The 13863-nt window shown below is 38.2% G+C and overlaps 1 protein-coding gene across 9 annotated transcripts in view; it reads left to right on the plus strand.

Moving 5' to 3' along the window:
* C2H5orf63 (chromosome 2 C5orf63 homolog) overlaps positions 1–13863 on the plus strand; it is a 75965-nt gene that overhangs the window by 60874 nt on the left and 1228 nt on the right. For 7 of the 9 annotated variants that reach the window (XM_078364943.1, XM_078364947.1, XM_078364948.1 and 4 more), the window contains 2 exons: positions 7717–7837; positions 13591–13647. In XM_078364943.1, the coding sequence (XP_078221069.1) occupies positions 7724–7837; positions 13591–13647 (171 nt within the window). In that variant the 5' untranslated portion in view covers positions 7717–7723. Of the gene's footprint in view, positions 1–571; positions 2785–3267; positions 4610–7716; positions 7838–13590; positions 13648–13863 lie in introns of those variants that run through there. The other 2 variants (XM_054251997.2, XM_035290969.3) reach the window with 2 other exon arrangements.

A 13863-nucleotide genomic window follows, 5' to 3' on the forward strand; every position in this document is an offset into this window, starting at 1 on the left:
ACCTCTAAATGTTGAATTGCCTCAGAGATCTATCCTGGGCCCTCTTTTTTTCTCTGTACAATTTTAGATGATTTCACCTAGTTCCATGCTGTAAATATAATCCTTAAACTGATGGACACTCAAGTCTTCATCTTTAGTCCAGATTTTTTTCAAACCTGTGTATGTCATTCTCTCTGTGATTTCTAACATGCCCCCAACTGAGCTCTTGGTCTGACATATTCAATCTATTCTTGCCTCAGTTTTTCTAATTTTAGTAACGGGCACTGCCACCCACCTAGAGGCTCAGAAGCAAAACTGAGATTGTCCTTACTGCCCTCTTTTCTTTAATTCATCATGTCCAATTCATTGGCAAGTCCTGTTGTCTCTGTTTCTGCTCTAGTCCACACCATCCTTTCTCATCCAAACGACCGCAGCAGCCTCCTACCTGTGTCCCTGCTCCTCTCTTGCCCTCCAACAATCTATTCTTCACACAGCAGCTAAAGTTACCTTTTAAAAATGTATATGAGATCCTGTCATTTTCCTCCTCTAAATCTAATTGTACTTAGTTTTTTTTTTTTTTTTTTTGAAACAGAGTCCTGCTCCTACGCCCAGACTAGAGTGCAATGATGCGATCATGGCTCACTGCAACCTCTGTCTCCTGGGTTCAAGCAATTCTCCTACATCGGCTTCCCGAGTAGCTGGGATTACAGGCACCTGTCACCATGCCCAGCTAATTTTTGCATTTTAGTAGAGACAGAAGTTCACCATGTTGGTCTCAAACTCCTGACCTCAAGTGAGCCGCCTGCCTCAGCCTCCCAAAGTGCTGGGATTACAAGTGTGAGTCACCACGCCCAGCCCCCAATTCTTTAACATAACCTGCAAGGCCTACGTGATCTGACCCCTGCTCACTGTGGGTTAGTCTCATGTCTTGATTGTATCCCCTATTCCTTGGTGTACTCTGCTTAAGCCATACAGACTTTTCTGTTTCAGTAAATCATTTGTCCTCACTTAAGGGCCTTTGCATTTACTGTTTCCTCTCCCAGTGCAAGCACTTGCTCAGAGAATACCTTAATTAAAGAACCTGCCTCAGTCAGCGTCACATCACTCTGCTACTCTCTCTCCCCTATACGTATCACCACCTCATGTGGCTTGACATTAAAGAGTCTTTTCACCAGAGCATGGACCCAATGAGGGCAACAGACCTTACTTTCTTGTTCATCACCATACCCTAGCACCTACAATAGTATCTGATACATGAAAAATATTAGATAATTGTTGAATAAATAAATGACTCACACCTAGATTTTCGTAACTGACTTCTCTTTCCTATCTTCATTCTCCTTTTCTTGACAGTCTTTTCTGCAAGCTACTGCCAGATTAATCTTCCAAAACACCAATTTTATCACATTCAGAACCCTTCAGTGGTCCCCAGTACATACACAACACATCACACATTGCTTACCCACCATTAAAACTCCTCCACAGCCTCATCCTAGTCCACTTTCCAAAGCTTATTTTCCTCTATTATTCAGCAGAAGTCTCTTTACCCTGTTCAAGGTTCCCCCATCAAATAGCCATGGCATTCCTACCTCCAATACCTTTGTGTCTAACCCTGAATTGGGAAAGCTTTCCCTTTTTTCTATATATCCAAATTCTGAATGAAATGATTTAAGATATTTCTTTTGTGAAGCCACCTCCAATCTTAGCCTGTAGTACTCTTCTTTCCCATTCTCATATGATGTTTGAATTATAGGGCTCTGTTGTTGTATTTCCCGTATTTCTAATTTACCTGCACATATACATGTCTTATCTTCTGACTAAAATTTTTAGTTCTTCATGGGTTGGGATCAACTCTTATTCATTTTTAACCCTTTCCATCTGCACTGTAGAACTAATGAATGAATGATATCGGTGGTTCACTAATCATTGTGAAGCTTGACATAATTTTATTGTTTTAGTTAAGAATTCAACACATTTCTCCTGAATCTATATAACTGAAATACATCTTGTTATTCTTGTTACTTGTATTAAACATGTGGAGTTGATTACTCCATCTGAGAGCTTTATTTAGAGGGGAAAAAATGAGCTAAACACCAGGCAGGATGAAAAAAAATTAATGGTTTAAAGTTACTGAGAACTAGGAGGGTGAAGGGGAGTGTATCTACTAAGTGAAAGATATGTAAATGCTGTATACTTTCAGTGAAATTGTAATCTTAGGCAAGGCCTGCACTTCAAATAGCTAAAGAATGTTTTCACAGAGCAATGTATTGAATACAAATTAATGTAGCACCCATTGAGTGCAAGCAATGGATTAGAGACATTCAGATACTTGGAAATTGTCATGGTAATAATTTGAAGGGAAATAAAGAGTTTTTGTCCCAGGCACTCATGTGACCAGTACTTTCTGGAGACTGACTCTCTGTTGGCTTCTCTCATCCCCTGTGTGGCAAGCCTGTTGACAATGAAATCTGGAATTAGAAGCTGCATAGAGGGAGCGATATGAGGAGCTGCTTCTCGGTTCCAGGGCTGGGCCATTATGTTGGCCAATTCATAGTTTAATGTGTTGTGTGGAAACAAATCAACAGTCCAAACTATGTAGTCACAATGAAGCTGAGCATGATACCATATCCAGCCAGGCCCACAGGTGGGTAGTTAGCTCAGGATCTTTGTTGCAACATTTTGTTTTGAGTTGGCTCCACCTCCTTAACACTTTCCCCCTGGCCAGGTACCCTGACTGCTAAGACAGAAACACGAGAAAAGCACCTGTGATCTCACCTATGCCAGTGAATTAGAGCTGCACTCCAGGTTGGGCCTCGTACCCACCACTGACTCCCTGTTTCTGTTCCAAAGCCTCATTTTCCCTCTGTGTAGCCCCTTGAAATTGACACATCAAAGTATTTACTCAATTTTCAGTTTTGGTTTTGTCCCTATATGGTGCCTCTTCTTGTCACTTGTGGCTCCACAAGGGTCATTTTCTGTCTTGCCTTTGCATCCAAAATCCTAGGATCCCAGGCTAGGTCCCTACTTGTTTGGGAGAGTGGCAGGTTTGGACACAGCTGACTGACCAAAAGCACAGAGGCACACTGGGGAGGCATCAATTGTCCTTGTTTTGCTGAATTAGGTAGAGCCCAGTGACCCAGATGAGTCCCCTAAGAGCAACCTCACCTCATTACATAAACTTCCAGTAATCTAAAATAATGGTTTTGTTCCCAAAAGAGGGGTGTGTGTGTGTGTGTGTGTGTGTGTGTGTGTGTATGTGTGTGTGTGGGGTGGGGGTGTGTGTGTGCAGTGGGGGTATGTGTATACATTTTTCTAGTCATTTGGGTAAAAATAGGAATGTTACACTTAAATTGTAATAAATGTGAAGTAGAGCACTTCTCACATGGCACAAATGACTGAACAGAAGCCCTGAGTCGTCTTTATGGAACATAGGTTCAGTGAGAGCTACAGTAATAGTGTTAAATTTACATTTTACTCTTGTGAAGAAGCTCCAACATTATCTGGCTGATGTAGACTTTTTGATTTTGCACATGAACTAACACTGCAGCTTACTGATGAGGGATCACATGAGCTTGAAAATTTGGTGTGCCAAAGGATTATTTGTATGAATAAAAATTCTGGTCAGTGAAGGTCAGTTTCTCTACTCAAGCGAGAATTATGTTGTTTCCCTTCTAATCGGACACACACAGTGTTTAAAGAATCCAGGAGCTCCGTATAAGTGATGTGCAGCCATAGCCTGGGCAGCTCCTCATGCAAGAAATGAATAATCTTTAATAAAGACTCAAACGATCCTGGCTTCTTTCTGTACTGTAATCAGTTGCCTTAATGGTGTGCCTTTCGGTGCTTTGCAGGGAAAATACTTAAAAGTTATTTTTCTTATCTTGCCTCAAGGAGGGCTGAATTGGTCCAGTCAGTCCTCCTCTCATGTTGTATTTGACTCTGTCATAAAGACCACTGAAGTCAGCCTCAGTTTTATTGAAAGGCCAGCATTCCCTTTCTCTTTCAGGGTGATCTGTGCCTCTAAGGGACACTGGACTTGAAACAGCAGGAGTCACCATCTTTATTGTTAGGCTGTAGAATTTGTTTTAAGCACATTCTAAATCCAGTCTTATGCCTTTTGCTTTTTTTTTATTTTAGTCTGTGACAAAGGTGACCCAATTGTGCTTCTTTGATATTATGAACACAGCTCTTTTTGCTCATATCATAGAGGCATACAACAAAATATGAAGGATAAAATCGTGTCTGTGTATGTAGTAAGGACACATTTCTTGACTAAATTCAATGACATAATCAAAAAAGTGTCCTCTCATAGTCATGAGCTAACAGGCAGAGACCACATTTCAGGATATTTTTTATAATGCTGAGATACTGTTCAAAAATAATAGAACTAATGAAAATGTCACATTGACAGAGTAGCCCATATTAAGATTTTGCTTCAAGAAGACATGATTCGGTGAATGTGACATTGACAGCAATGGTGTTAGGGTTTACAGAGTTAGTAAAACGTTCTAAGAAGAATATTAGAGAGTTCCCACTGAAGTATATCATTTTTTATTTTATATTTTTCTTTTCTAAGATCAAGTAAACATCAGGAATTAAGGAATTTCAGCATATTATCTGCCTAGAAGAGGTATGGGGAGTGTTTTCTTTATATCAGACTCTAATATAATTTTATAATATAGTGCTTCCAAAGAAATAAGTTAATTTAACAATATGATAAAATGCGTATACCTTTGAGTATTTAAGAATATGCAGGTAGTAACATTGTGTAATATGGATGCATTTCTCGCTAAACAGACGTGCTATATTTCAGCAATTTACAATGTGTAAAAAAATAGAAATGGAGAATAACAGTGGAAAAGAGAACTAGTTACAAACAGAATAGTTGTAGCATCACTGAAGGCTTTACTTAGCTTGTGGCTTGGTTGAACAAATACTCCAGCAAATATGGAGTGAATGGCAACTCTGCTTACTGTGACAGCTTTTATTTGTCTTGGGTGCAACCAAGACCACATGCTGTGTTTTGTCATGTTGGAAGTACTGAAGCAGATTTCCATTGTGAGTTTAAATTTTTTTTAAAAGTCTTAACACATCAGTCTCAACTTAGGCAGGTAAAAGCAATGTTTTCTTTATCAGCCAGATATCTTAAACCCTTCACCAAAAGCATATAACTACAGTTCACTGCCCTGGTTGTAGTCAGGTCACCACCACAGGTGGCCTAATCCTTCTCATTTCCAAGGACCTTCAATAAGGCTAATTTTTCTCTAATAAAGCTAATTTTTCTGCCTTTAATAAAGCTAAGTTTTAATTTTCTTTCTCCTAGAAGAGTGTGTCACTATTAGCATAGAGACTTTCCAAATCCCATGATGTATAAGTTTCTACCTAGAACAAACATGACTAACAATTCTGTACCTCCTCCCTACTTTTATAGCCTGTGTAGACAAAGCTGTCTTTAGAAGGTATGTCTTCAGCTAAATTTACCTATTGGAAATTTTTCATTTTGATGAATTTATAGAAATACGTATATACCAGTGATTAACACTTTGTTGAGAGTAGCAGAGAATATTATGAAATTGTTTAGATTCACTTTCTATCATTTAATTGGGAGAGAGATTCAAGTAGACATGGAAGAGTAAGGGCTGAAGAGTAAGAGAATGACCATTGTTTTATTGCATCAGTATCCAATCTTTTTGTCCAGTAGTCTTTAGTGTGATATGGGTTAGTGGTTTTCTCTAAAGTCATATCATTCTGTTTGAAATGAGTTTAAGGCTAATCTTATACTGAAGAGCCTGCTTGCCAGTGAAGATTAGGATTTAATTAATATAGTCATGCTCTGTGGAGCAGAGGAGGGCAAGATTTGAGGTGGTGGTGAAGGGGTTAGAACCAGCTGCAGTACCCTAGCCCAAAATTCTGTGTGTACCCTGAGGAACACTGATCATTAGTTATTATATACGATAGGCCCAAATAGTGACTGCTGTACATGCTGAGTATCTAATCAGGGTTGGAGATGAGATTAAAGAAGGTGAGAAAAGCTCACTTCAGCGCTTTTAACATCCAAAGAAATATTTTAGCACCTATTATGTGCCAGGTTAATTGTGGGTACTTGGAGATACTGGGGTGAACAAGTACCTGTTCTTATAGAACTTGCACTGTAGTGGAAAGGACATAAATAATTCTAGATAGTAAAGGGCAAAGGAAAGCTACAGCAAGGTGTGAGGGTAGGGAGTGATGGGCTAACATTGGTAAGTTTGTCACTATGACCTCTCCAAGGTGACGATATAAGGCCCAGGTCAAGTGAGAAGAAGCTACTTCAGAGCCTTTCATGCAGAGGTAAAGCAAGTGCAAAACTGAGGAAGAAATGATATTGGGCATTCAAGGAACAAAAAGAGAAACTTTGCCCTTGCAACCCGCCAAGGCAAGGGAGGGAAAAGTGATAGATGAAGTTGCAGAGATACAGTAAAGTGAAGTTAAAAAACGGATGATCCCAGGAATTCATTTATACTGGGAATACTGATAAATTACAAAGCCAACAGTGCACATGTGTTTTTAAAGCGAAATTATAATATTTATAGTTTTAAGGACAAAGCTGGAGACTCAGTAGAATAACTAGGAATAAACAGAATGATTGTAGCATCACAGAGGACTTGTGTCTTATGTTGAGCAAAGTAGCAGGATGAGGAAGCTTCAAAGCCTAGTGTTTGAGATGCTGCAATCACCAAGCTGTTCTTACTGGAATATCTCCAGTAGAAACACTAGTATATTTGTGTATGAGGTTTTCAAAAGTTATGACGATCTCCTTTTAAAATACTTCTTAAGCAGTTGAGTAGATTTTTTTTCTGACAAGGTAGCTCAGCCTGGTTTTCTCCTGTATTTCCTCTAAGTATAGCTTTGTGTTTTCTTATGTCTTACAGTGGAGAAGCATAGGTCTCATAAGAGATAGTCTGAGCCTTTACCTGGGGATTTGTGCTGCTTATTCATTGTTTCTTTCTCTTTTTTCTTTTTTGTTTTTTTGAGATAAGGTCTCATGCCCATCGCCCAGGCTGGAGTGCTGTGGTCCAGTCACAGCTCACTGCAGCCTCAACTCCTTGGGCTCAGGTGATTATCCCACCTCAGCCTCCTGAGTAGATGGGACTACAGGTGTACACCACCACACCCAGCTGATTTTTTGTATTTTTAGTAGAGATGGGGTTTTGCCATGTTGCCCAGACTGGTCTTAGACTCCTGGGCTCAAGTCATCCACCCATTTTGGCCTCCCAAAGTGCTGGGGATTACAGGTTTGAGCCACAGCACCTGACCCTCATCATTTTCTTTACCATGGCAGTGGCTAGATGTTATTGAATGCTTGCCAATATAATAAGCTATCTGTGTGAATGAACCATCTCAGGAAACCTCCACATCTTAGGGGATCATCAAGATGCTGGCAAAATCTGCACATGAAATTTTGTATTCAAATTAACAAACCCATGCAGTTTACTTACAGAAACCAAGTGATTAGGCACATAGATAATTCATAACTAGGGATTTTTTTCTATTCTAAATTATTTTTTGTTTGGAATACAGTGAATGTTGAGATATCAGAGAGGCTTGCTAAGTTTCTAGGTCTTTCCACCACTACTGGACTTGAAGAAACAATTCTGAAGCCTTCAAATTTCATCATAAGCTTGCAAATTGCTGTTCATATTGTAAGGAACAAAGTCTAGGGCACATAAGTTAACTGCTTTATTTTTCTCTTGGCAGAATTAAAATGCTCTTGTTTCAAGGAAATAGCATGCAACTTGCCAGATCCTCCTTTGGACTCTTCTTGAGAAACTGCTCTGCCTCTAAGACAGCTCTGCCTGTGCTGACCTTATTCACAAAGGTACAAAGTGAAAAAGTAAAATTGTTGGGTAAAGAAAGTTGTACATTTAAGAAAAGGAGACAAAATTGAAAGGAAAGGCAATGGAATAAACTTTGCTCAGACCTGATCTTCAATTTTTCTATCAGCACACCAGCAGCAACTCTGTTTTCTACCCATACACCTCATTATCTTCCAATTATCAGAGGGTAAATTAATGTATTTAATGGTTATCTGACTGCTGAAAAATAAGTTATAATATGATGTTTAAAAATTTATCACTTAGAAATACCATCAGTTATCTTTATTTGTGGTAGTTATGTTCTATAAAGTCACCATGAACACCGAATTAGTGAATATTGAACTATTGCTTCTAGTGGAAATACACAGTTAGGTTCCTGTGAGTCTCTGGTCACAATATTTTCATTAACCTACCAAATACAGAACCTTATTTTATGTGTGATTCTGTTTAAAGATTCATTATTTATATATATATAACTTGGAATACTATATAGCCATAAAATAGATGAAATCATGTCCTTGCAGCAACATGGATACAGTTAGAGGTCATTATCCTAAGCAAATTAACACAGGAACAGAAAACCAGATACCACATGTTCTCACTTATAAGTGGAAGCTAAACATTGAGTACACATGCACACAAAGAGGGGAATGATAGACACCAGGGCCTACTTGAGGGTGGAGGGTGAAGATCAAAAAGCTCCTTATCCAGTGTATGCTTACTACCTGGGTGACAAAATCATTTGTATACCAAACCCCAGTGTTATGCAGTTTACCCATGTGACAAACCTGCATATGTACCCCCTGAACCTGAAATAAAAGTTGAAAAAGAAAAAAAATTGTTTAATAAATATCTTATTTAATATATATTGTTGATTCATTAACATTAAACTCACAGCCAATAACACCTGTGTAAAACTCATGCCTAAATGAAGCTTATCGAACACATGTCTTTTCTCCATAAGGCACATCACAGTCTTCTTGTGCTTAGGAACCACTAGCCAGCACTTCACCACGTGCCTGGGGTCTTATTTAAACAGTGACATCACCAATAAAAAGCACAGAAATGCAAAAAATCCTAACACGGTTTTACAGTATGAGAGCTAGAACAAGAAAACAGAGCATCACCTTGTTTGACCTCAGCTTGGAATAAGTGCTTTTTTTTTTCACCACTTGGAATAAGTGGTGAAATCTCTCACCACTATATGCCTGCGCATGTCTGTGAATACCTGCAAAAGCGCTTCAAGTATTGATTTGGGGGTTGCACAGAAGTTTTAGTAATTAGGCAAATTCGTAAATTTGGAATCCATAAATAATGCGGACTGATTGTACTTGTTTTTTTATCCCTAACACTAGTTTTAAGCCATAAAGCTAGTTTTAAAATATTTAAGAGCTTCGTCTCCCTGAAATTATAATACAGACATTACTAATTTCTTTTTTTGCTAGTTAACATCACTTTGTATGATTTATCAAAAAAGAAAGTGCAGGTTAATAGAAGTAACTTTGGTGAATAATACTGCTATTCAAACAAAAAAGATCTCTTTTCAATAGGTTTTTCAGATTTCACGCATTTTAGCAATTTGGAAATATATGACAGTTATCTGATAACAAAGTTTAATGAGTTTTTAAAAATGAATTCATTGATGAAAATATTTAATCTAAACTACTTTTTACATCTGTAAGTATATATTGCACTGTTGAAAATTATGAACCAAAAATATTTCATCATCTGAGAGTCTGTGATGGGAAACTCATGTGTGAACCACAGAAATTAAATAATCCCTGTGGCTGGTGTTGCTCACTAGGCCTAACAGTTCTGCACTGTTTTTCAGTTTGGGCCCCAGCTAATATAGCCAAAAACATTTGTTAAAAACAAAACAAAACCCTGTACCAATTTTCCATTCAGCTTAATATTTATACTTAATGTTTATTCTATACCATTAGGCACTATAAGAAGATGGCACTCCCACCTTTGGCAGCTTATAATCCAGTGAAGTAAATGCCTAAAAGTACAGTATCAGATCTCTGTCAGTTATGAAAAATAGAAAGTATTTCCTAGAATGAGTTAAACAAAAAGATTCTGGAGTTGGTCTGGTTTCAGGAATAGCTTGAATTTGGAACTAAACATGTTACCAGTCTCTTCAGCTTTGTGTCCTCATGGTTAAATCCCCTCTGGTTCTCGTGTGATATGGTTTGGCTCTGTGTCCCCACCCAAATCTCATTTTGTAGCTCCCATAATTCCCACAGGTTGTGGGAGGGACCTTGTGGGAAGTGATTGAATTATGGGGCAGGTCTTTCCTGTGATGTTCTTGTGATAGTAAATGGGTCTCATGAGATCAGATGTTTCTGAAATGAGAGTTTCTCTGCAGAAGCTCTCTCTTTGCCTGAAATGGCAAGTGCCATGGAAAATCTTAGAGAAGGATATTTGAGTGGTCCATTCTACTGTTATCTTTTTTGGTTCCTTATCCTTTTAAAATTTGATGAGCCTTTCCTCATAAAAATATATAACCATATTTTCATATATAATTTGCGTAGACTTCTATGGACCCCAGGTTTAAAAAACAAAAGAAAACAAAAAACCCAAGAGGAAGTCAAATTGTCTCTATTTGCAGACAACATGATGGTATAGTTAGAAGACCCCATCGGCTCAGACCAAAATCTCCTGAAACTGATAAGCAATTTCAGCAAAGTCTCAGGATACAAAATCAATGTGCAAAAATCACAAGCATTCCTATACACCAATAACAGACTTAAAGAGCGCCAAATCAAGAACGAGCTGCCATTCACAATTGCTACAAAAAGAATAAAATACCTAGGAATACAACTAACAAAGGATGTAAAGGACCTCTTCAAGGAGAATTACAAACCACTGCTCAGTGAAATAAGAGAGGACACAAACAGATGGAGAAACATTCCATGTTCATGGTTAGGAAGAATCAATATTGTGAAAATGTCTGTACTGCCCAAAGTAATTTATTGATTCATTGCTATCCCCATCAAGCTACCTATGACCCTCTTCACAGAACTGGAAAAAGCCACCTTAATCTTCATATGGAACCAAAAGAGAGCCCACATAGCCAAGTCAATACTAAGCAAAAAGAACAAAGCTGGAGGCATCATGCTACCTGACTTCAAACTATACTATAAGGCTACAATAATCAAAACAGCATGGTACTGGTACCAAAACAGATATAGACCAATGGAACAGAACAGAGGCCTCAGAGGCAACGCCACACATCTGCAACCATCTGATCTTTGACAAACCTGACAAAAGCAATGGGGAAAGAATCCCCTGTTTAATATGGTGTTGGGATAACTGGCAAGACATCTGCAGAAAGCAGAAATTGGACCCCTTCCTGACACCTTACACTAAAATTAACTCCAGATGGACTAAAGACTTAAACATAAGACCTAACACCATAAAAACCCTAGAAGAAAACCTAGGCAAAATGATTCAGGACATAAGCATAGGCAAAGACTTCATGACTAAAACACCAAAAGCAATGGCAACAAAAGCCAAAATAGACAAATGGGATCTAATTAAACTCCAGAGCTTCTGCACAGCAAAAGAAACAATCATTAAAGTGAACTGGCAGCCAACAGAATGGGGAAAAATTTTTGCAATCTACCCATCTGACAAAGGGCTAATATAATATCTGGAATCTACAAAGAACTAAAACAGATTTACAAGAAAAACAGAAACAAACCCATTCAGAAGTGGGCAAAGGACATGAACAGACACTTTTCAAAAGAAGACATTTTTGAGGCCAACAGACATATGAAAAAATGCTTATCATCACTGGTCAAGAGAGAAATGAAAATCAAAACCACATTGAGATACCATCTTACACCAGTTAGAATGGTGATCATTAAAAAATCTGGAGACAGCAGATGTGGGAGAGGATGTGGAGAAATAGGAACACTTTTATACTGTTGGTGGGAGTGTAAATTAGTTCAACCATTGTGGAAGACTGTGTGGCAATTCCTCAAGGATCTAAAAATAGAAATTCCATTTGACCCAGCTATCCCATTACTGGGTATATATCCAAAAGATTATAAATCATTCTGTTTTAAAGACACATGCACACATATGGTCATTGCAGCACTGTTTACAATAGCAAAGACCTGAAACCAACCCAAATGCCCATCAATGATAGACTGGACAAGGAAAATGTGGCACATATACACTACGGAATAGTATGCGGCCATAAAAAACGATGAGTTCGTGTCCTTTGTAGGAACATGGATGAACCTGGAAACCATCATTCTCAGCAAACTGACACAAGAACAGAAAAACAAACACCACATATTCTCACTCATAGGTGGATGTTGAACAATGAGAACTCATGGACACAGGGAGGGAAGCATCACACACTGGGGTCTGTTGGGAGGGAATAGGAGAAGGACAGCGTGGGGGTAGGGAGGTTGGGGAGGGATAACATGGGGAGAAATGCCAGATATAGGTGACGTGGGGATGGAGGCAGCAAACCACTTTGCCATGTTTGTACTATGCAACAGACCTGAATGTTTTGCACATGTACCCCAGTACCTAAAGCGCAAAAAATTAAAAAGTTAAAAAATAACCCAGTCTAGAGTTTTCTAAAATTTTTAATATAAAAGCGAAATTTTAGCAGATTTGATACTTCTGTAATTTAGCACGTTCTAGGTTTGTTTTGCTTTTAAGATCCTGTGTTGACTTTTTGAAACTTTCTCTGAAAATTTTAGGATGATATCTTAAAACATTACAAACTATCCATAATCTATGTATTACTAATGCTAATAATAACATGATAAGCCAATTCTCTGTCCTAGGAATTTAGGGCCAGAAAGACCCTTTAATGGTCTGAGTTCTTATTTCAAAACACGCTGTGAGTTAAGCTGGAGAAAGGGCCTCTCTTTTACATAATAGCTTCTCTCGTCCTGTCATGTTAAAAAGAAGTTTCTGTATAAGCATCAGTAAAATGGGGTCTGTTTTGAGCTCATGCAAGAGAACCTATAGCTAGTGCCTGTTCATCGAGTCAAGGACTGAAAAGCCTTGAAAATCTGCTGATGATCCACAGTTTTTTCAACAGACTTCTCTGTTAGATGGTTTATGAGTGCAAACAATGGACACTAAAAGTGTTTGCTCTTTAGATGGAGAATTTGTCCAGGAAACTTATTGTTGACACTTGTAATAAGAAAACAGGTGGTGCAGTAATCATCTGAAGTGTATAGAGATTTGTTTTCCATTTTAAAGATGAGGCAATTACTATCTAATGCTATCCTAATGGGTTTCTTCTGTGGACTGATTAGGAAAAACAGGCTGGCAAGGCTCAGTTCTTTTCAGTCAGAACAGACTTTAAGCCATCCTCGTGGTTTCAGCCAGGCCAACTGTATGAGGCCATAAAGGTGCACCTGACCTAGGAAGCACAAAGCCCTTAGATAGATTGGTGAAAAAGAGAAACCATCTTAGATAGATCAGTGAAAAAGAGAAACCATCTAAGTGTATAATACATACACATAGATAGATGGCTTGATTTACGGAGAAAAATCAGAACAAAACAACCAAAAAATTATAGAGAGCCTATGAAATACTAGTCATTTGTAAGATTCTATGGTAGTGTTTTACTTTGGAAAAACAGCATAACTAACCTGGTAGAAAACTATTCTTTAAAATAAGCATAATCTGCTTCTTGTGGGTTTTTGTTTTGTTTGTTTTCGTAAGGGCAAATGCCATTCTTTGGGTTTAATGGCTTGATCTTTTTTTCTTCCTGTAGGACCCATGCCCCCTTTGTGATGAAGCCAAGGAAGTACTCAAGCCTTATAAACACAGGGTAATATAATACAGTGTGGCTTCTATGTATATGGAATGCATATTGGATGTGGTATAAAGTGTCTGCCTGAGTCCTTTCTTTAGGAAAAAAGATTAAATGATTTTTCATTTAAATTTTCTTTCTATTCTTCAGAGAGAGAGTTTAGTGCTTATTACCATAAAACTCATTACACCTAAGTGTTTTTCTCTGAGCAGTACTGGTTTTCTTACTCTGGCT

The sequence above is a fragment of the Callithrix jacchus genome, chromosome 2, assembly GCF_049354715.1.
Source record: "Callithrix jacchus isolate 240 chromosome 2, calJac240_pri, whole genome shotgun sequence".
Classification (NCBI taxonomy): domain Eukaryota; kingdom Metazoa; phylum Chordata; class Mammalia; order Primates; family Cebidae; genus Callithrix; species Callithrix jacchus.